Raw genomic sequence first — 24390 nt, 5'->3', positions numbered from 1 at the left:
CACCGGCAGTGCCTGCCTGCCACCATGAAGTGAAGCTCCTCTCTTTACCCACTGCTGCTCCACTTTGCTTCAAACCCATTAAGGCCCCGATTCAACAAAGTGAATGTTGAATTTTTAAATTGATGGGACAATTTTATGTACTTCAGTGGCCCACATGTACCTTAAGCACGTCCTTTTCTGAATCTCCAGGGTCTGATTCCTCTCCCACGTGAGTTAACGCGAGCGCAGGTCTTCAAGAGCAGCAGAACCAGGTCTTCTGCTCTTCGCAAGCAAAGGTACAAGCTGGAGTCCTTAGAAAGGCAGAAAAGCGAAAGTCTGGAATGAGTTAGAAGGAAGGCTTTGCTTTTAGATGAGTATCTGGCTATTTTTCAACATGCATTTCACTCCGCTAAGAAAACGGGGGAAATGCTATTCGATACTTCACTTTTAAATCCCGCTCGGAGGACAGGTGTTGCTTTGAACCCCCAGCATGGAAGATAACTGCAAGCTGGCTTTCCCCAGACGAATGGGAGGCAGATTAAATCCAGACCACAATCATGTCATCTTCTCCAGCAGCATCCCTGTCCCGGGATACCGAAGGCAAGCCAAAGTTCACACACCGGTTTAAGATACCGCTGGCTAGTTTGCAGCCAAGACAGAAAGTTCAGACGCGGGTTTTGATGCGTTTTAGTCAGAAATCTGTGTTCAGGCACTGTTTACAAAAAAGCAATGAGTCTCCAGCGTTTATCATCAGGGGCTGGGATCCAGCTGAGCCTGTTAGAGGGCCTGTTTGTGGGTAGTTGCCTCCCGTTAGCTACTTGCCTTGGAGAACTGCAGACCGTGTTTCACAGTCAGGGGCAATTCTGCTCCTCTTCCACCCTCTCAGGCTGGATATTAGGAAAAATTTTTTCACTGAAAGGGTTATCAGACACTGGAATGGGCTGCCCAGGGAGGTGGCTGAGGCACCATCCCTGGAGGTGTTCAAAAGACGGGTTGATGTAGTGCTGGGAGGGATGGTTTAGTGATGATGCTCCTTGTTTGTTGTGTGGGGGTCTATTTTTGTCAGTTAGGTTGACGGTTGGACAAGATGATCTTTAAGGTCCCTTCCAACCTAGAAGATTCTGTGATTCTGTTTGCACTTCCCACCTCAAACCTTGGCCCAACTCATGTCTGTACAGGGCATCGGACAACCAAGCCGGATGGATTAACCCATTTTAAGCCAAATGCAGCTGCCCCAGCGCTTGCACAAAGAAGGGTGCAAAAGCAGAACCACCAGCAATGGGCAAAGACAAGATGCTGCCCCTGTTGGCACTTTGTCTGCTGAAGGAAGCCAGAGAACTACAGTGTATCTTGGCCATTTCTGGCTGGAGTGACTAATTACAGCCTTAAAACAGCGCTCATTTCTCTGGAGATTCGCCATGGTTTTTGAAGAGCTGGCTCCAGCTCTGTTGGATTTCTCACAGGGAACCTCCTGTGCCTTAGAAAAGTCTCCCCCTTAACTCTGGCTTGATTTTTGTTATCTGGCCGGGTATGGATGAGACACTCGGCTGTTCCAGTTTAACCCTGCTGTCCTCTTCAGCTTTCCCAGGTACCTGAATCCAACTCAATTGCAGCAAATGACAGCCTTATCAACTCCATGGACTTTGAAGAAGGCTCCAGCCACGGGATTGATCCAATATGTAAATGCCAAATCCAATTCCAGGAAGGGAGGAAAATCATCAGCTGAAATTCTTTAAAGATTTGCAGATACATCTTGGCATGCTAAATGGAAACGAAGGAGTTTCTCGGGGAGAACGTTAAGTAATTCTCAAAATAATTGTTAACACACACACGGGGGTTGTGTTAACCCCCATCCCACCTGCCTGCCACTCACCCACTGCAGTGAACTCTTCACTAGTTTGCACTCTTTGTGGTTATACTTACTATTGTTCTTGGAAACAAAGACAAAATTAGTGGTTGCCTTCAGAAGGTTAAAATAAAAAGTTGGTGTCAAGGTGCGCTGGTCACTCTCATGTCCACCAAACGTCTGTATTCAATTATGAAATATTTTAGGAAGAGATTCAGGGAACATTGTTTGGGACATAAACTGGGCTTAAGCCCAAGAAAGGGATCTAGGAAGCCCAAGCTCCGTCACCACCTGCTGTTGGAAGGACTGACATCCAAATTTGGTTGAACAAATTTCTTAAGCACTTCAATTTAAGCTACCATACCAGAATTCCTTGATGTAGGTAAGTCCCAGCCAGGCTCTGCTGCTCCATTCACATCCCTCTGGATCCTAGAGACGTGCACAGAGCATCAGTGTGAAGATTTTAGGGCAATGTCAGCAGATCTAAGAGCTGCTGCCTTAGAGTGGACACTGAGGGTGTGAATGATACCCAGGACTAACAACCTCAGACAACATCTTAAGCATCTGCCAGTGATAAGTTACTGTCCCATAGCATTGGAATACGTCTGGAAAAGGAGGCAGGAGTGTCCCACCTCCATCAATATCCCGTGTCTGCAAAATAAAGGCCCAAGGTTCTTGGAGTGGATAGCTGGGATAAAGGCAAGATGGGTTGGATGGGGTTTTGAGCAACCTGGTCTACTAGGAGGTGTCCCTGTCCACGGCAGGAGGTTGGAACTAGATGATCTTTAAGGTTCCTTCCAACCCAAACCAACCCATTCTATGATTCTAAGAGTCTCTACAGCTTCACATCACCTTGGCACTTACTGTCCTCAGCCCTGAATACAGCAGGGCTCATTTAGGACCTTCAGCAGTGTCTGAAATGAAGCCTTCTCCAGCACTTTTTCTGAGCTCAAGCAGCACCACAGCGCCTTGAGTACCCAAAAGGGGCTCTCCCTGGCTCACAGCAGGATTTCTTGGCAGCTCAGGGCAGGTAAAAAACCAAAGCAGGGTACAACCAGGCAAGAAACCTTGTCCCATTGGTTTTGTTTCATCACTGAGATGGGCAGAAACTTCAGGGCAAAAAACTCTGACCAAAGACAAGGAAAACAGTGAACTTCCTTAAGCGTTGTCTGAACAAATTGAACTGGAGAAAACACTGAACAAACGTCCTGCAGGTACCTTCCAAATACAAGATGTGCTACAAATGCACATCTGCCACAATTAACAACTGGTTAATTGGTAATTTCAAGAAATAGAAGTGTCTTTCACAATTTATCAGTCTTTCTGAATTTGCCATTAAAAATATTCGTGAAAGCAGAATGTCTGAATACCTGTCTAACTCTGAAGATGTAAAAAATACAGAAGACATCAAAGAAGCTCTACTGTGGCCCTCAAAAAGAAAGGAGATAATTGTAGTTGTGGTATTGGTGAACCTACAAGGGGTTTCTGTTAATATCTCTGGCCACCACACAACCACAAGAACTGTCATGATATGCGTTTATATGATTTTTCCTTTTGGGTATAACCCTCCGAGCTAAAATACCCCATATGCTAAAAGATTGATGCTTAATACTTCTTTCCAGATGTGCTCTGGTTTAGTTAAATATTTAACACATTTTTTTTTTTTTTTGGAAGTATGTTGTCTATAATTGCATTAATGCTTCAGAAGAATGATATCCTGGCAAGTAAAGGGAAAGCTATTCCAAGGCTGCGCGATCTGCTCGTGGTAGCAATCAGCAGGAATGGGACAGGTCACCTTTGAGGAACCTCCCACCATCACTGATCACCACGGATGGCAATTAAACAGTGACACAGCCACAACCCTTGGGGACACTGTCCCCAAGGCATCTTTCCCAAGGCCTGAATAAAAGCAACGTTCTGGAACACAGCAAAATTGCAAACAGCAAAGTCCTCCTCTAAATTCAGATGTTTTAAAGCCAAACTGCACAGCGTGTGCAACTTGACATATTTAATTGCTGAATTCTGTGCATGTTAATATGCATTTTTGATTTTTTCTCTGTGCATTTCCACAAACAATTGCTCAAAACACCCAGAGTGTAAGAGTAGAAAGCAGGATCCCTGAAGAAGTGATGAACACAAAACTAAAAACATGGAAGTTACCATCTAACAAGATGCCTGGCTCTGGAAACGCACGTAGTAGAAGCACTGGGAAGAGCTGGTAAAACTTTAAACAGTGACATTTAACTCAAGTGTGGACTGAACAGTACTCAGATTTTAGATGAGATTTGAAAAAGGATCCCAATGAATAGAAAAAAAAGGCAACAAGCCTGACCAACCAGCTCTCAAGGAGCAAGAGGAAATCATAGAATCATAGAATGGTTTGGGTTGGAAGGGACCTCAAAGATAATTAAGTTCCACCCTCCCTGCCATGGGCAAAGAACGTACATAGATTATTTAAGGGTATATTTTCTGCTGAAATCTATGGGTACAGTTAGGATATGGTGGATGATTTTACAGAAAAACTTACCGTGTTTCAGGACGGTGAAGTTATAGGCACTGCCAGTACAGTCATTTGAGTATCTTGATAGAAATAAGGAGCGTTTAGAGAGACGCAGAGAGAAGAATCAGGAAAATATTACGTGGATCACAATCACCCCACGCAGGTCCTTCCTATTACAAATTAGTCTTGGAAAATAAAAGCAGCAGCAGGGAAGAAAGACAATTTACCAGCAACACAAGAGAGTCCTAGGAGGATTCCATTTTAGTTAAAAGAATGGCATTTTCTTTCTTAATTATTTTTTAACATTCCAGGTTTATTCAAAAGACAATATTCTGCAGGCATGTATCTTACAGGTCTTAAGACTGATAAAACACTAGGAATAATGTGATAATCCTAGCAAACGAAAACATAGCTAAAATCATACCAGAGTGATTTTTTTTTCTTTCTTTTAATAAAATTTTTAACATTTCAATCTGATTTTTAACACTAGACAGAGCCATTCATACCAAGAGCATTTGGAATAGTCCATTAAAGGAACAAAACTTGATGCAAAACAGCAGACTACACTTGATTTCTGCAACTGATGGCAAAAGCTGCTGGGGAAGTATCTGTACACTTGAGAAATGTTACATCAGTGACAAATGGAAATTTGTGCTTTAATACTTTGCTTGAAAAGTCTCTTTATCCAACATGAAGTCAGCAAATCTCTGCTGGAGCTCCTTTTCTCTTTCCTGCTGTCGCTGCACATCTTCCTTCAGACACTGAAAGGAAAACAGAATCAATGAACCAGGCAGTTCTTCCAGTAGTCACACCCATGAGCATCTTTAGCAAAGGCTGTATTTTAGTTAGTTCAGAGGAACTGAGACAGTTGTGCTAAAATTACTTATTTTAAATATAAACGCAAAGCAGAGCAGTTGATGTAGAGGATCAAGAATCACCATTACCATACTTCAAATGTAAGTATCTCGACCTGGTTTTGACAGCAGTTGATATCAAACGCTTCAAAAAGAGGGATTTCAAGTTGGAAACTTGCCACAAGGAGCATACTGTATTTAACTGTTCTCCATGTAGTCACACCCATGAGCATCTTTAGCAAAGGCTGTATTTTAGTTAGTTCAGAGGAACTGAGACAGTTGTGCTAAAATTACTTATTTTAAATATAAACACAAAGCAGAGCAGTTGATGTAGAGGATCAAGAATCACCATTATCATACTTCAAATGTAAGTATCTTGACCTGGTTTTGACAGCAGTTGATATCAAACGCTTCAAAAAGAGAGATTTCAAGTTGGAGACTTGCCACAAGGAGCATACTGTATTTAACCATTCTCTACAGATTTCTATTCCATGAGTTTGTTCAAAACCTTTTTTGGGTACCCTTAATTAGCTCAGCATCCTGCAACAACACCTTCCACAGGCCTTAGTCCACTAACTAGGCAGTGCATGAAGGAGAACTACTGTTCATTCTAAAACTGCCAGCTCCTAGTTCATCTCATCTCCCTTCACTCTTGTATCAGAAGACTGAGGATCCCCTCCGAGTGAAGTGCCATTTACTAAACCCAGGTGCTATTAGCAGATATCAAGCTATTTAATACAGTTTTACTGTTAACTTTTACTAAATCAATGAATCACTTGAGGGTTTGTAAACATTTTTCCTGAGAGTGGGACATGACAACACCTATCAGCATTTCTAGACTGCCTTCAGAGAATCAGTATTAAGAACTGATACTTTTCATCTTTTTTACAGCAAGTGCTTGAGAACGTTTGAGACTCAATGGAACCCTCTCTTCTGGGAGAGTAAAAAAAATAAAAAGGTAAAAGATAAATTATGCTCAGACAAGGACTTATTTCTTGGAAAGCAAGCCCGGCACCGGCTCAAGAACTGAGTCTTGGTTGTGGGTTGCCCTGTGAGCAGAGTAATGCAATATCCCAGAAATACTTAAACTAAGAACAGTATCTCTGAGTCATGGTTTTCAGGTATCTCAGGGTACCTGGTTTCTGCTAGTTCTGGGATGCAGTTAAGGCTGCTTAAAAGAAATGGATATCTTCCTCCTGAAAGCCATGCCAACCAGTCAGAGGCTGGTAAGGCAGGTGTTGGTGTTCAGGAGCAATGGTCCAGATCACAGGAACACGTTTTTAGCCAACAACAGGACTAGAGGCAAAGGGCCTTAACTCTGAGGATGACTCATGAATATAATTACAGACCAACTGCTCAGCTGCTGAAACTGGGAGCCATGGTGAAAGCCAACACTGAAATGGGGTTATTGTACTGATTTATAGAAGTCCAGCCATCTGCAAGTCTGACAACAATATGGCTTCAGAGAGAATGTGATCAACATGTGAAAAGAAAGAAGAATCTCCTGTAGTATACACTGGTCCACTGACTTTTAAGAAAATAGAAGGCTTTACACAAGTTTCAGATCTACCCTATGTTCTAACAGTAATTAAAACCAAAACGAGCCAAATTAAGATAGATATGGAACTTCTGCCGATATGCATTGCAGAAGATTAATAAAACAAACCACATGAGGAAATAAAATAAAAACAAAGTTGAAGAACACACTAGTAGATTAGTCCCAGCTTGTAATATGTCAGAGAATCTTTGACACTGAAGTGAATGGCAAAAACCTCTGGTAATAGCCAAAAACGTAATTTAAAAAGACCGTTAAAAACTTGATGCAAACTTAGGCTGTGAGCCTATGCACTGTAAAAACATCTTTTCTGTGAAGTGCTTGTATTTGACTTAAGGGCAAATGTAAAAAGACCGTTAAAAACTTGATGCAAACTCAGGCTGTGAACCTCAGAGCCCATGTGCTGTAAAAACATCTTTTCCATGAAGTGCTTGTATTTGACCTAAGGGCAAATTACATGTAGGAATCTCACCTCCAGTCTCCGTGGGATTGCAGCATCTTCATGTTTCTTCAGTTCTTCAAAAGTCCGTAGCTCCAGATGTGCCTGTTCGATTTGGTCCCACAAGTCATTCAACTGTTTGATGAGGCCCATTGCTCGAGACTGATAACCACCCAGCAAGATCTTCAGCTTCTTCTCCATCTTGGCAGCCCTCTTGGCTTCAGTTGTCATGTGACCTCTGTTTATCTGTCAGAAGGAACCCAAGAATTGTTTTCTTTATCCAGAAATCAAAAGATTTTTTCTGAACAAGTAAAGATGTATCTATGGGACTGTATGGAGTTCATTGAGGCCTTTGCATCTTTGCTTTCTATTAAAAAAATCATACTGCACATTTTACAACAGCTTACAATTCTGGATTAAAACCTTTACAATGTAAACACATTATTCCAGGGGTGAAGTTCACTAGGCCAAATTAGGGTGATGACACACCATGTGACTACAGCTTTACAGACAGGAACCACTGCAGTTGCAAACAAACCAATAACACAGGACTATACCACTGAGCAGAACTGTGCAGAGGTGTAGCACTTCACATCTCTAAATATGGACAAAAGTTCCTGGTTGGCTCTTTTTAATGCTAATTCCTTAAAAAAAAACAAACAAAAAAACAAACCAAAACACAACAAACACTCTTTTTTCAGAAAGCATTGTGTGAAAGATGTCAAACTCAACAGAAAAAGGAATCCAGCTTCTCAGATTTTGATTTTTGCCTCAGTTAAAGATCTATTAGTGCAGGAGATGAAGAAAAACATGTTAAGTTTCTCAAGTGTTAAAATATAAAAGCCTGACTCGGAACCACAGTGGCTAAATCACAGAATCATAGAATTGTCTAGGTTGGAAGGGACCTTTAAGGTCACCTAGTCCAACCATCAAACTAACTCTGATAAAAAACCATCACTAAACCATGTCCCTCAGCGCCACATCTACGCGTCTTTTTAATACCTCGAGGGACAGTGCCTAAACAACTGCCCTGGGCAGCCCATTCCAATGCTTAATAACCTTTCCAGTGTAAAATTTTTTCCTAAATCACCTATGTTTGCCTCATTTCTTTAAAAATCAAAGCTTTGCTGGTGAATTTTCTTATATACAATGGAATTACCACTGAATAGTAATCACAGAATGGTTTGGGTTGGAAGGGACCTTAAAGATCATCCAGTTCCAATGCCCTGCCCTGGGCAGGGACACCTCCCACCAGACCAGGTTGCTCCAAGTCCCATCCAGCCTGGCCTTGAACTCCTCCAGGATGGGGCAGCCACAGCTTCTCTGGGCAACCTGGGCCAGCGTCTCACCATCCTCAGAGTGAAAAAATTCATTCCTGAGACCTAATCTAATCTAAACCCACCCTTCAAAGCTTTTCACTGCTTTGAACCCTGCAATTACCCAAGACAACGTCTTGTCTTTTACCAATGAAACTAAACTCCACTGGGAAGGAACTACTTCCTGAACTGTCTCAGCCAGAGAACCCCAGCCACTGGGACCAGTGCAGCCATCACAGCCTTATTCACCAAACTAATACAAAGGGCATTTCATCAACCTTTCGACCGTCCAACTTTATTAAAGTACACTCTATTATACAGCTGAATGTTTCCGTAAAATGCCCTACGCTCAACAATTTATTCACTCATTTAAAACAGTTTTAGTAGGTGGTGCAGAGATAAACAAAGTGAATGGTCAGGGGAGCAAACTGTTAATGGGTGAGTGAAAGAGAAATTTGATTTTCTGAGCTGTCTATTTGCTCCCGGGGAGAGAGATGCAGACTGCTACGCTTTTCAGATTCTGTTTGCAATGTAGACTTAAGCTATGCCCAAGGTGCTTTAAGCATACAGAAAGGCGCCTCTTTTTCAATATTTATATAAATCTAGAGAAAATTAAATAAATAGATTAGGGATTTGTGAGGATACTCTCTGATGGAAAAGTATGAAAGCTTTAAATGTCTTCACTGGTAAATAATATGCTATTACTGCAACAACAAATACAGCTGTGCGGTAAATGAACTATTTTCCAATTACTGGTTCTTGGATGAAAAACCTGTGTTGAGAGCCACTGACATTTAGAGATCATGGAATAGATGGATGCACAGGCAAACAGAATTTTGCCTTTAACACAAGTCTAATGTAACAAAGACCAATTGTCCCGTGTTGTTTCACAGCGTCACAGACAACCCTGAGTCTGGAGCTTGGAGTGAAATGAAACTTCAAGCAGAATGTCACTTTTCTAGAACACGTTAAAAAGACAATTTAAAAAAGTTCCATTATTCTGTTCCCCCAAGTGAAGATCTGTCACCAACCTAATTTTGTAATAATATGCTAAACAGTGAGTACCTGAGGACATGATATCTCCACCACACAGAAAAGAGACCGGATCAGGGCACTGGGCTCAGAAGTCCTGATTATTTAAGCACTCTTGAAATTTCCAGACAATGGGACCTGGACCTAATATCTCTGAGTTGTTCTGGACATACATCCCTTCCTTTTAACTACTAGAGCCCCTTAGGTTGTCTGCTGCTATTCAGCCCTTGCTTTTCTACTCAGTTCCTTGTCTATCTTGGATTATCACAGACCTCACTGTTGTAAAAAGAAAAATAAGAAAAGAGAGGAAAAAAAAAAAGGAAAAAATCTAAACTCAGAAATAACAGCCCTTTCTTCCTTCTCTGCTTATAGAGAGAAATGTGAACACTCACCACCTTTCCTCTTCCCTCCCAACTACAAGATTTTAGGACCTACTAGGAAAAGGTCAAAAGGAGGTCTCAGCTTTTGTAACAAAAACTATTTATTAAAAATTGCTGACTGCTGCAGTAATGCCAACAACTGCATATAATTTTAGTTCAAGCTTCGTAAAATTTTAAGGCTCAGATACCAAGCTAAAAATTCCAAGCAGTTATGAAGAGGTGTGTTTAAACAGTAGTCTACATTATTTGCTTAAAGCTAAGAAATAGATTTCAGTAAAATCTGACAACCATTTCCCCCCTGAACCAGGCAGAAAACGTAAAGACATTTGAAAGATTTCTCCACTTAGTTATTTATTTTGTACTGCTCCTTGGCCAGCTTTGGTTCCGCTGACTTTTGTACCAGCTATAGCAAAATGAGAACAGCATGTACAGACATGGGGTAAAACGATCTGTGATGTTAGGGCAAGTGTGAGAGCCTCATTCCATCCCAAATCTCTTATGTAAAAGCCTTCCCTCATCCCTACCAGAGTTATGTTCAATTTTCAATCCTACGCTAGAGATCCAAGGAAGAGAAACCAAAACAGAGCAACAGACATAATCAGAGGTTTATAAAATATGATCTAGAAAAGAGAGACTGGCTGAAAAAACAGGAAGTATTTGTGTTTGTTTTTTCTCCAACTAACAAAAATAGAGAAAATGAGGAAAGACACAACAGCATGTTTTAAATATCCCAAAGATCATTGCGAAAAATTAGTCTGTCCACTCAGAAAGGAAGAGGGATATGAATTTGGCAAGGGAATTTTAGATATGAGGTTACTTGTAAGGTTTAACTAAGGACAACAAAGGACAGGGAAAGACTGCTTATGAGAGCAAATATCCACCGGGAAAGATTTAAGAAAACCCAGCCCTGAGGAAGGAAGGGCTCAAGTGCCTTCACAAAATGGCATTTTCACAATTCCTCATCTCACTAAGTCTACTGAGGACACCCCTCCTTGGTTCAAAGAGCTGTTCTTCCCTGTACTGACTGCTCTGTTTTCCTTCCATTAAATGTGGAGCTTCTGGTAATCCCTGAACAGCATTAAGCTCTCTCATCTTCTAGTTGATCTTCTTAATCATGCCTGATGGATAAAAAACATGGAAGAAAAACTGCTGCATGTTCTTACCAAAGCCTTTTACTTAGTCAAAGTAAACCAACTTCTTCCATGACCTTGGAGAATCAACATATCATCATAAAGTTGCTTCGCTTGTGCAGAGAAATCCTCTGCCAGCTTCAGCTACGCTGACTGAATAGGTTACTCTTGGAACCTATATAGGACTTCTCCAAACATTACTATAACTTCCTTCCTCTCCTCAGACCCACAAGCGGCCCTCCCATACTCAATCCTGCTGGCAGGAGCTGGATGAACTTCATTTAAATAGTAGGGGTTGTGAACTTGCCTCATTTCGGCTCAGTCGGTCAGAGCAGCTGGAATGAGACAACGCAGGCTGAGATGACAACCTTCTGCTCCCACACCAGCTTACACCCAACAGCTTTCACCAGCAGTTCAAACCACCCCAGAGACAACCACCACGGACACCAGGGCATCCTCTGTGCATGTTCAAGTGTTCTGCCCTTACAGGTTTGATGGCACACTCTACAATCGCACATTTTTAAACAAAAATTCATTAATTGCTCTATTGAAAATGATTTTTCTGTTCCTATGCTCTTGAACAGAAACACTATTTCATCTGCCTAAATTTTAACCAGGCAAAACTCTCTGTAGAGCCTCTCCTACCTATGAGTTAGTACAAGGCAACAGTCAAAAAGGGACAGAGCAAGAGCCTCTCCTACCTATGAGTTAGTACAAGACAACAGTCAAAAAGCGACAGAGCATGTAAATTCATAGAATCACAGAATGGTTAGAGATGGAAGGGACCTTAACGATCATCGAGTTTCAACACCCCTGCCATGGACAGGGTCACCTCCCACTAGAGCAGGTTGTTCAAAGGCCCATCCAGCCTGGCCTTGAACACTTCCAGAGATGACAAAGTAGGATTTAAATTTAATTGATTGGGATCACACAAAGTTTTTCATGGAAAGATTCAGTCACAGGTTACCCTCCTATTAAGGCACAGCTGGTATGCAACTGCGACTTCACAACTCAAAATAGACCAAATGTTCAAAGCTTGCATAAGAACATAAAGTTACCTTTCCCCATAACAGACAAGCCTCAACATAAATTCCTATATTGAACTTTGTTATGCAGATCATGTATCATTACGATTTACTCATATAGGTGGAAGGCTGTTCTCTCTGCTCACAGTTAAAACTAAAACTATGTTTCAGAAATTGTGATTTCTTGCCTTCAAATGTCATAATACGAGGTAGTAGGACTGTTGAGTAAAGATAGCACAGGGTACATCAAGAGCAAGCGTTACCACAGAAGTTAATAGCATCCAACTATCTAGAATAATCCAGAAAGTTACTGGATAAGTTAGCACTTGATCTTCAATGATTATATTAAAGTCCTCTTTGAATATTTTTATTTGGGAATTGCTCCTAAGACTGGCAGTATTATCAGTGAACCCAGATATCACAGTAGAAACACATCTAGAAAAGCACAGTTTAAGAAGAATAACAAATAATTTATTTTTACTAAGCTTTTCTGAAAACTCTCTAACTCTCCCTGGAAAAAAAACACTACAGTAAGATCACAGAGAGCAACAACTACCTCAGGCTAAAAGCTTTGATGAACTGTAAGCAAACATCAGTTACTGCTGTGTCTGACGAGATAATACGGCAGCGAGCACAGTGTAATTACCTTCAAAAACTTTCACTGCAAACCCAGAGATCTTGGACTGGTGTCTTCCAGAGAAGAAGCTAACAATCTTGTGGAAGCCCATGCAGTAAACAAGTTAGGAAACAGCCTGGCTCCCTCTCAATACAGAGCAGAAGCCCCATGATGAGCTCGCAGCAGTCACTGCTGCTTTATTTCAGCAGCTAGAATTACTGAAGTATAAATGAAACAAGTTACTTTGTGAGCAGCAACTCAAGCTGGTCCAGCATTCACAGGTTCTGATGCTGCTTCAAGTTAGGTCAGGCTTTGAAGAGCAACAGGTCTGCAGATGAGGCAGCTTCCAGAAAAACACCACATCGATTTATGCTTTTCTCTGTCCAAAAACAATCTTCAACAGCGATGGTGTGCAAAGGCCTTTTGCAACAAAAAGCTCTGTCAATGCTGAACTTCATTTCTAAGCACATAAATTGTCATTATGAACTACCTTTCCAAACGTGAAACCTGATTTCACCAACCACCACAGAGGAAATCAATGGTTTTAGACATGAAGGAAAAAAAACTCTCACTAGACTAAGGGCAACTGGCTGAACAAAAAGTAACTGCTTTTTTAAAGCTTATTTTTAAAGAATCATTTCATTGCTCATTTCCAACATTTTGGCAAATCCTGGACTGAGGACAAGCAGAAAAAGACCTTTTACTACACAAAAAGCTCTCAGCCCCTGAAAATTATGACCTTAGAAGAAAGGCTAACAGAACAGTCCGATCTGAAGACAAATTTCAGACTCATAGGCAAGATCACAGAAATAAGAATATGAAGGAACCTCCAGTGTTCATCTCCTCCAAAGGTCCCACAGTCAGTTAATTGTAAGAGAACTGGTATAAAAATCAATTAGTAGCATTTTCCTCTGAAAAGCAGCGTTTAACAGCAATTTTAGATAGTGTTAGTGTTTTTCAGTCACGGGTCTACAAGTGCTCTGCAAACCAAACTACAGAGCCCCATAAGGCAGACATTATTCCTTTTCTAGTGACAGATGAATCAAGGGAGACATTAAGACCTAGTTTTGTTTCACTGCTCTGAGGTGCTCTAGGTGCCTCTGTAATAAAAAGAGAAAAACAGGAAACTTGAGAGGGAAATTCAACTCTTAAATGGGCCAAGCTGCTCTCCAGGGGTGCCTCAGTCTCTACCAGAAACAAAGGGAGCCTAAGGCAACTGCAGCTTTGTTTTACTTAGGAGGATAAAATAAGGTGTATCAAATCCAAACTTATGGGACTTGCTCAAAAACAGGCAATAAATACTCACCTGCTCTAGAAAGAAAGCACAAGATTTCTGGCTAAATCCGTTTATCTTCCCTGGCACTTTTTTCCTTACTGTAGGCAGAAGTTAACCTTGGAAATACAAAAACTTTTATTTATTGCTTTACTTGTTACAAGTTAGGGGTTACCTTCATTGTGGATCTCACAAATATTCTAAAATTTGGCAAGCAAAGACGAGATGTGTTACAGCTAAGCTGATCTAATATCCGGCTACTGTGGAAAGGGGTGGGCTGCTTAATCTAAAAATAATTAATTTTCTGCCAATTCAATGAACTGATCCAGATTACCACACAGTTACAAGAGCACTGGTACGTGGTCAGAAGTAATGGCAGGGGGCAGCTGGAGAAATAATAAGTAGCTCTGACCCTTTCTGGCAGAAGCTAATATGTTAGAGCATCCCAGCTATAGTACAAACTGCATGGTGACCATTCTGGTCAGCAGTAAAAGTGTTTTCACACACGGGTAAAGACAATTCCTAAGGGATCTGCCACGATCTGTGCTCTCCAGGAGAAGTATATACCCTCCATAACTGCTACACTAAATACATTTACTCTGATGATCAACTGTATATTAAGCAGAATCAGACACCACAGCAGTGCTGTTGCATAAACAGTTAGATCTATCAGAGTCCAAACAGCTTGACAACGAAGACCACAGATAACCCTCAGATGTGATCTGGTACCAACTACATTTCCAGCAGACCTCATTAAAAAAACCCCAACAAATGTATTTCACAAGAGCAACACAGTAGTGTAAATGAACATAAATGTCCATAAAAGTAGACTATTTCCTCAGATGTGATCTGGTACCAACTACATTTTCAGCAGACCTCATTAAAAAAAACCCCAACAAATGTATTTCACAAAGGCAACACAGCAGTGCAAATGAATATACATGTCCATAAAAGTAGACTATTCAGAGATTCCACCATATTTTAGAGTAGTTTCTCTATTCCTAGTCTTATAAATGCTCTTATTTTCTCCAGGTATTTTGTCAGTAACTGCACACCTGAAAATCCAAAAGAAACCGCGAGCTTTAGAAGCATGTAAACTACAGAGAGAAATTAAAATACAAACTCCAATAAACTAGTAAGTGATCCACCTTGCAGCATTGTACCGTGTAACCAATAAAACTCCAGCTGAGCAACTGGTTTTCAATGTAAATTCATTCAGAGGACTTGGGGCGCAACCAAAAGCAAAAATGGACACTTTGGACTGGTAAACTACCATCTCAGTGTATCTTAGATATTGCAAAGAATAGATAATTTACTATGTTTTGTGTATACAGTGTAACTACAGCTTCCTCTCCTGTAGACTTTCAATAGTGTTTGTAATTTAGCAATCACCTGAAATGATGACATTAATGACCACAGTCTGAATAAGAATAGTTGTATGCTGCAAGCCAACATTATGAACTGTCTACAAAGGGAAAATAATGCTGGCAGGAAGTTTCTACATTATGAGGGAAGCAAGTAGCTTGTTAAATAGATGCCTTTACTACCTCATTTCATTTGATAAGGTTTCTACCTTAGGTAGAAAAGTTTTTCTTTATAAATATATTGCGTGGAAGGGAAGGGAGTACAAGGTATTGCAGAGAACAGCAGCAGTAACTAAATGCAACTGTAAGCACAAGAAAAGTTCCATTTTTGAAAAGCCTACTTCTGCAGTGTAGCCTAGCCTTGAACAAACACAATGGACTTCTAAAAACTACTGGGAAGATCAGAAAATCCCACCAGGATTCAAGTAAATTTAAGCTGTACCACAGACACAGAGTGAAGTCACAGGGATTCACTTGCCTCGGCCTGAAACTCCCCAACCATAATGCAAAAAAGTTCACATACTAATCTTGTAACACTCTTAAGCCACATTAAGTAACACATTCAAAGAGCCCAAACCCCTCAAAATAAAGGAGAAGTGGAAAGTATTACTAATACGTAGCAGTACATTCCAGTATTAAAACTATTGCATTACTGCTGCTGATGCCTGGACAGGATATCCAGCCAAACAGAAGCTCTCCGCAACTGCTCCACTTTCCCTCCTCAAGTTCATCAATAACAGCACAAATCTGTTTGTGATATCACCATCAATTTCAGAAAGATAAATGTCATGTCAACATATACAAGGCTGCCACCACTAAATCACTCAGGCAGTGAAAACAGGCCAATTAAGAGAAAAGACAAGGGTTTGTCCACGCCATCAATCCACCCAGCAATCTCTGAGCAACGAAGACATAGAAGAACTAGAAATAGCTGCTTTTTAAACACAGGATCTGCAGGGTGTTAGCAGTCCCACGTGGAAGTATTAGACAGTGACTATCCGATGTGCAGCTCTCTCCAGCAGATATCACTAAACTCTCATTTAGGTTTTTTTTTTCCTAATGATCTTAGCAAAATATGAAGGAGAAGCAGCCCCAAAAGCTGACCAACACCAGTTTCTGTTGCTGGCAAACTCTATTTTAGTTTCTACTCTTTCAAAGGAAGTTAAGAGTATTGAAAGCTGAGCTAATATCCCTGCTTTTCATTAAGGTTGTCTGATACTTCCCATTAAAATATCTATTTCAACTGATATTGCTTTCAGACAATTTTCCTTGGGAAAACATTAAAATGAAGGTGGGTTTTGCCATTGCTGAGAATGGGTTAGGAAAAAAAAGAAAAAAAAAAGTGGTATTCTTCCTTTATTGTGTATTCGGCCATTGCTGAGAATGGGTTAGGAAAAAAAAAGAAAAAAAAGTGGTGTTCCTCCTTTATTGTGTATGCATTTGTTCATTAAACTGCCAGGCTTTTTATTTATTATTTTCAAAAATGATTCAGCTGGTGACCTATACTTGGAAAACTGTGTATGTATATCTTGCTTTTAGGAAGGGCCTTTTAAATAGGTCAGGCAACCGAGCTGCACTAAACTGCATTTTGCACACACTTGGGAGAGATTTTCAGCTCAAATTTAACTTTGCAGAGTCCACCTGCACTCAACAAACCCCGAGCCGTGAAAGGCAGCGCAGAACTTTGGCTGCACCTGCAGCCGTGGGGCAGAGCAACCCAGAGCAAGGCACCTGGGTGCCTGATGGAACTGGGCTGGGTGGTATTTTGAACACACACAGACACACACACACCACCCCCCAGTTTGTGCTCTCAGTTTTAAGTGCACCAAGTGATTAGCTGTGTCCAGCAGTGCTCCAGTCTCCCAGCTCATCTGCAGAGATGCAGCTACATAGACATGGAATGTCATTCTGGTGAGACCTCACCTGGAGTATTGTGTGCAGGTCTGGAGCCCTCAACATAAGAAGGACATGGACCTGATGGAGAGGGTCCAGAGGAGGGCCACAAGGATGATCAGGGGGATGGAGCACCTCTGCTACGAGGACAGGCTGAGGGAGCTGGGGTTGTTCAGCCTGGAGAAGAGGAGGCTCCGGGGAGACCTAATAGCAGCCTTCCAGTACCTGAAGGGAGCCTAAAGGAAGGCTGTGGAGAACCTGTTTAGAAAGGCCTGTAGTGACAGGACGAGGGGCAATGGCTTCAAGCTGGAGGGGAACAGATTTAGACTGGAGATTAGGAGAGGGTTCTTCACTGTGAGGGTGGTGGAGCACTGGAACAGGTTGCCCAGGGAGGTGGTTGAGGCCCCATCCCTGGAGATATTCAAGGAGAGGCTCGATGAGGCCCTGGGCAACCTGGTCTAGTTGGTGGTGTCCCTGCTGACTGCGGGGAGGTTGGACTAGATGACCTTTGGAGGTCCCTTCCGGCCTGGGCAATTCTATGATTCTATGATCATTGCAGCGATGGATCACAGACATAGCTAGCTGGGTTTTGGTAGCTCTCTTCCATGGTGCCCCATGCCATGTTGGTAGCAAATGAAGCCTGATTTTTCTTCTTGGCAAGATCTCGGATTTGTATTTTGCTTCAGGGGTGACCATCTTGTGACCACAAAGCAATGAGCGCTTATAGAACGAACTAGGCAGGGAGGTGGTTGAGGCCCCATCCCTGGAGATATTCAAGGAGAGGCTCGATGAGGCCCTGGGCAACCTGGTCTAGTTGGTGGTGTCCCTGCTGACTGCGGGGAGGTTGGACTAGATGACCTTTGGAGGTCCCTTCCGGCCTGGGCAATTCTATGATTCTATGATCATTGCAGCGATGGATCACAGACATAGCTAGCTGGGTTTTGGTAGCTCTCTTCCATGGTGCCCCATGCCATGTTGGTAGCAAATGAAGCCTGATTTTTCTTCTTGGCAAGATCTCGGATTTGTATTTTGCTTCAGGGGTGACCATCTTGTGACCACAAAGCAATGAGCGCTTATAGAACGAACCAGGCAAGTGATCGTCCCCCTGTACTCGGCACTGGGGAGGTCCCACCACCACACTCAAATACTGTGTCCAGTTTTGGGCCCCTCACTACAAGAAAGACATTGAGGTGCTGGAGTGTGTCCAGAGTAGGGCACCGAAGCTGGTGAGGTGTCTTAGAGCACAAGTCTTTTGAGGGGCAGCTGAGGGAGCTGGGGGTGTTTAACCTGGGGAAAAGGAGGCTGAAGGGAGACCTTATCCCTCTCTGCAACTCCCTGAAAGGAGGGTGTAGCCGGGGGAGTCAATCTCTTCTCCCAAGTAGCAGGTGATAGAACAAGAGGAAATGGCCTCAAATTGCACCAGGGGAGGTTTAGGATGGGTATTAGGAAAAATTCCTTCACTGAAAGGGTTATTAAGCATTGGAACGGGCTGCCCAGGGAAGCGGTTGAGTCCCCATCCCTGGAAGTGTTCAAAAGATGGGCAGAGGTGGTGCTTAGGGATATGGTTTAGTGATGGGTTTTGTCAGTGTAGGCTGATGGCTGGACTAGATGATCTGAAAGGTCCCTTCCAACCCAGGCAATTCTATGATTCTCTGAACAGACGCAACAGGAGTTTGATGAGTGGATGACTTGATGCTACTTTTTTGCTTCAGTATCATTAATGAGCATCCCACCACCAACTACTCATTCAAATATTGGGGGGAGAACAGAAACCCAACAGCACAAGAAAGCCCACACAGAACTAACCAATTTAGAGCGCAGGAACGGCGCGCAGCTTAAAGGCACAGGGCCACATGCCAAACAATAAAGAAGAAAACAAAATATTCAATAGCTACTCATTAAGCAAGCACCATCCACCCTGTGCAGTAAAGGAGTCTGCGGAAAAAACCAGGCTGTAATCATGAAATTAAAGGCTGTCTCATAAGGCATATCCATAGGCAAATTAAGGCTGCCAGAGGAAGGCTGTTTGCGCATTCCCTAACTTGGGACCGTTTTGACTTTGCAACGTTAATAATAACGCACTTCTAATGTCGTTTTGGGGCGTAAGACATTTAAATTTCAAAAGAGTTTGTACACAAATGAGGTGCAGCCCTGGGATGGCTGGCGGGAGGCCAGCACAGCCCCCCCCCCCCCGCTGCCATGCAAGCTGCCTGCTGCTCTGCTCACATCCTAGGGTGGATGTTGGGGTTTTTTTGGTGAAAATAAAGAGTAGAGCAGAGCGGGCAGCGTTGGGCAGGGCAATGGTGCTCTCTGCTGGGTGAGGAGCCACACAACAAGGGCTCTCCTATTGATGCTAAATAGCTTGGCTGTTGGGCTACGTGCAGGTGAACAACCCCGGAGTCTATACCTGGGCAACACTCCTGACCAACAGACTTTACAAAACACACATTCACGTGTATGAATCACGCGAAAATTCAGCCTTTCTGGCCCCCTTCCTTGTGTTATTCTGCGGTGGTAGCTGTTTGAGGAGGTTTACTTCTAGCAACAGTAGCTACGTTGATGTTAAATACAGAAGAACTTTAAAAAAAAAAAGTTTCCTTTTACCACGGAAAAAAATAATCTGCATAATTTAGAGAGACCTTTAGGCTAAAATGGTATTTTGGAAAGCAGTTACTGACTTAACTGCAAGTCCGAACAAACACATGTTCTGTGGGAAGACACCATTTAAAACCAGGTTACTTTTTTATGATGAAAGCTGTATATTTTTGTGTTTTGTGTGGAGCGCCTGGGTGAAACTCTAGAGAGGGGACAGAGCAAGGGAAATCAGTGTCAAGGGTTTTGAACTGCTTTCTTCTACTTAGTGCACCATACCTCAAACGATTTCCTCTCCACACACAACTCCCTCCATCCCAGACATCCTACCAAATCTGAAATGCCTCGTTAAGGCCTGTGACTGTTGCATTTTGAATAAACTGATGCAAGCATGTTGACACTGGAGAATGCTGCACTCTACAACGCAGCAGAAAGAGATGCAGTTTCAGTTCTTGGTCCCTCAATACCAGCTCCCTGCCATAGGGCTCAAACTCCATGCAGTATTTCCTGACAAAGAGGAACGGGACCACAAACGTCCACTGGTCTCTTTTTTGGAGGGAACCACTGGAAGCGGCAGAGGATGCCAGTCTGGCATGAATTCAGGGCTATCAGAAACCAAACCTTAAGTTGGAGAGAGAACCTGAGAGGAGTTTTGGGACAGAGATGTTGTCTTTAAGCATCTCTCTCTGAAATATCTTATACTGATCATTAGCAGGGACAAAGAGCAAAACTAGAAAGATCAGCGGAGATTAAGAAAACAGCAAAAAAATCCCCTATGGAGTTAAGAGAAAGGAGAACCTGACCTTCTCTCCAGCTGAGAATAAAGTGGGTGAGATGAGCAGTCTTACAGCTAATAGCGCAAAGAGAAACCTGGGAGGGAGGGGAATACTCTAGGGGTGTTTTAAGAAAAGGAGAAGCATGAGAGAAGGTGATTTAAACATCTCAAGAACATCTATGAGCTCCCAAGGAGAACTTCTTAACAACCTTTTCGAAGGAGTCCCACCAAAAGACCCGAATGATTTATAAAGTAACCTGTAACTCTTACACAGGAAAAAAAAGAAACAAAACACATGGGGAGAAACTAAAAAAACATAAATGTGGGTGCAAAAAGCAGAAAAAAGCAACACTGACCTCAAGCCTCTTTTCAAGTGATTCTATCCTGTCTTTTTTGCTGGCCAAGTTAGCTCTCGTGTAGCGGCTCTGTCCAGGCAGGTATAACACTTGGCTGTAACATTCTTCCCACACCTGGTTATAAGCTTCACTTGAGAGCTCTCCATGCCCCATTCCTTGCTTTACCACTTCCATCTCTTGCGCCAGCAGATCCTGTGCCTGTTGGAAATGATAAGAAATAAATTGCAGTTACAATACCCAGGATACAAGAAAATTCCTCTTGTTTTCAATCCTTCAGTGTGCAATTCACGGGGGCAGTTTCTCTTTTCAGACGAAAAGCTCACCATCAGGTTAAGCTAACTATGAAATCTAACACAGATGCTGTGGATTATAAATGAAACCCTGGCTAGAAGGGTATTCACAGCGCAACTATCCCTCATTTTATATAATTTGGCCAAACTTGACATCACTCTGCTGTAGCTAATGAAAGCTGCGGCACAGCGAGATACTTCATCTTGCTGCAGAAGAAAAGAGATAAAAGCAAGGACCTTGAGGGGAGGGAGAACTGTACAGACAGAAGCAGCTGTTCTACGAAACAAAAAATCACTTTTCATTTCCTTTTGCTTGCCCTTCTCCACCCAACCTGGAAAGTCAACTTTAAATATTAACGGGTGAGCTCTATAAGCTCCATTGCAGGAAATACTACTCTGACTTCAACTAACACACATTCTGTTGCTGGAGAAGGACTAGGGAGATATGAGCATTCCTCTGTTTCCAGCTTAGTTCATGAACTAACTTACAGTGAACTGAAAAGATTCATGTTATTCTCACAACTCTTACTAGCCTGGCCCACAAAACTACATAGGGACCCAGGACCTTCCGATTTTATTTGTAAATAAAAAGCTCAAGTAACTTTGCCAGTCTGGACCTTGGTAATTATAAGTATATATTTAGTGTATATATATATATATGTAAGTATATGTATTATAAGTCTTCCCTTTCAACAGGATTTATATGTGCACCACAAATTTCCCTATCAGCAGCAGACGTCTCACTACAAGCAGACAGATGTTTTATAAAAATATATTGCCCAAGAAGTAATTCAGGTATCACTAGATTAGATGATTCCAGGGATACCGGGGAAAATTAACTACTTGTCCTCGATGGTCAAGACAGATAAAAAAGGAGTACTCTAACCACACCTAACAAAGCTAAATCTTATACAGCTTCACTTTCAATTAGCCACTATTTGCATACTGTAAGGAACTGCTTAAAGCTATTTAGTTGAGGCACCAAAACAGCTCCCCAGCTTTAAGAGCTCAGCAGCACTGCTAATCCTTCCCAAAAGAACACTGCACACCAGGAAAAGAAAGAAGCATTTTATGAAGGGATTTTAGTTGGAAGATATTCTAAAACAAATGAAGAAATAAAGCAAAATAAACAAGCCCCAGAAGAGCGCACAGAGATAGGAAAACTTCCTGGTTTTAAGTTGATTTTAGACAAAAAGGGAATATTAGACAGAATGTTAGGGAGCAAGCAGCAGCAAGGATGCAAACTTCTGCCCATCGGTTAGGAAAAAAAATTTCCAAAGACTCCGAAGAAAGTTTCCAGACAAAAACTAGTGGACTGTGTAATAGTCTCTAAGGGAAGTGATAGAAACCCCAATTCTTGTTGCACTTCAAAACAAGCAGAGAAAGCACTCAGAGAGTGTTCCTACGGGAACAATCTGACACTGGCAGGGCAGTGAAATTCATGATCTAACTGTATTTTCCATCTTTAACTTCTCCTGCTCAGAAATCTTCAAGTGTAATTTTTCATTTAACAGCAAATTGGAAGTACATACTGTTCAGTGTTTCTCATTTTAGGCACTTGATTTATTGGTCAGATACGGTCAAAGAGACGGATTTAAAACCTGCTTGTGTATCTTTAGAGTCACTTTAAAGTAATATGGGATTTAGGTGTAGAGATACCACAGCTATTGTCAGGACCCAAGTCTCAGGGAGCAGGAGACTGCATAAAACACATGGCTTGGTGGCACGTGATTTTGTCCTTTTCACTCATTTTTATTCCTGTAAGCATTTGGTCAAAGGTTACTGGCACAACTTCACAGGTGAAACTCTTTGAACGAGCCAACCACAGCACTGTGCCTCTGAACTGTCTCTCTGTCACTTGGCAGCAAAATACAACATCTGTAGCTGCTTAAATAAACGAACAACCCGAACCGGAACCCTTGGTACAGGACTGCTATTTAACTTGGGATTACAATGCAAAACAGGACAGAGTGCCCAGACAGCCCACTCATTTCATCCAGCAACAACCAGTTCTGCCCATTCAGCACTTTTTAACCAGGTATGCCTTAAGATCAGTTGCCATAACCCAGCAGGGTCCTCACTAGCACAGCTCTGTTGGATCTAGCTTGACAAGCATAATTAAACAACTTGATTTGCTGCTCAAAGTCATAAATTGGCTACCACTGTCCTATTTAGTCTGCACAACTATTAAAAAAAAATAAAGCTTAGTAATTATGGAGTAACAAACTGCCCAGGCAGCAGAAGGTGGATACCACACCTAGTTAAAGTCTCAATGACTTAACATCAATTTCCAGAAACAGCAAAGTAGAATTTTGTAACTGTTGGGGTATTCTAGCTCCTACCCTTACTTAAAACAATAAACAATCACAATACATTCACAACTATCTAAAAGACAACATCTCTAGACAAATACAGCATCTTCATCATTCTGCTGAGTGCCAAGATTAACATTAGCTCATGGAAGAGAGAATGTGCCCTTACATTATCCCCATAGCCCTTCATACAACCCTCTGGAGATCTCCCAACTAAATTCTGTGCAGGCCTGAATCCACCTTTTTTTTTGCAATATTACAGGACCACGACATAAGGAGACATTAAGTCACTGGTAATTAGGCCATACAATCCTCACCTTCTTGAGATCCTCTTTGGAGAACTTCTCATAAGGATTTTGCTCCAAGTAAGCCATATGTTCTGCATTGTTGCTTCCAAATCCGGGGCCTTTCCCCTTCTTACCACTAAGTTGTTCTCCGAACGGGTGGTGTAAGAGATCAAAATGCAGCATAGTAATCATCTCTTTCTTTATTAGCTCTTCACTTTTCTGCAAGTCTGTTAGAGGTGGTTCCACATTTAAGGGTCTCAGTATTGTTTCATTAACCTGCCCAGGAATAAAAAAAATGGTTCATAAACACCATATACACCAAAGATCACATTAAATTCATAGACCTCCACCTGAATTTTATATTATCAGCTAAACCATGCAGAACAGGTGCCAAAATCCCCTACGATGTGACACACACACAGCAACCCAAATCCTCAATTGTGCTTTCACTTGGCCATATGAAGTACCTGATGATAATTTCTCTGATAAAGTTTCCCAAAACACTGAAATCAACATCCTCAAATAAAGATATAATTCTCTCATGATCTACCTAGATTCTATTTCCTCCTATAATGG

The 24390-nt window shown here is 41.9% G+C and overlaps 1 protein-coding gene across 1 annotated transcript in view; it reads right to left on the bottom strand.

Moving 5' to 3' along the window:
- Window positions 1-4613: 4613 nt before the first annotated feature.
- CDC5L (cell division cycle 5 like) overlaps window positions 4614-24390 on the bottom strand; it is a 36032-nt gene continuing 16255 nt past the window's right edge. Inside the window, exons 13-16 of the mRNA XM_014958237.1 lie at window positions 23845-24090; window positions 20926-21123; window positions 7207-7419; window positions 4614-5086 (exon numbers count right to left, since the gene is read on the bottom strand). Of these exons, the coding sequence (XP_014813723.1) occupies window positions 4982-5086; window positions 7207-7419; window positions 20926-21123; window positions 23845-24090 (762 nt within the window). The 3' untranslated portion in view covers window positions 4614-4981. The remainder of the gene's footprint in view (window positions 5087-7206; window positions 7420-20925; window positions 21124-23844; window positions 24091-24390) is intronic.

The sequence above is a fragment of the Calidris pugnax genome, unplaced genomic scaffold (genome assembly GCF_001431845.1).
Source record: "Calidris pugnax isolate Ruff unplaced genomic scaffold, ASM143184v1 scaffold276, whole genome shotgun sequence".
NCBI classification, from domain to species: Eukaryota; Metazoa; Chordata; class Aves; order Charadriiformes; family Scolopacidae; genus Calidris; species Calidris pugnax.
Note: the sequence above shows the minus strand (reverse complement) of the source record. Positions and strands in the feature narration are given on the sequence as shown.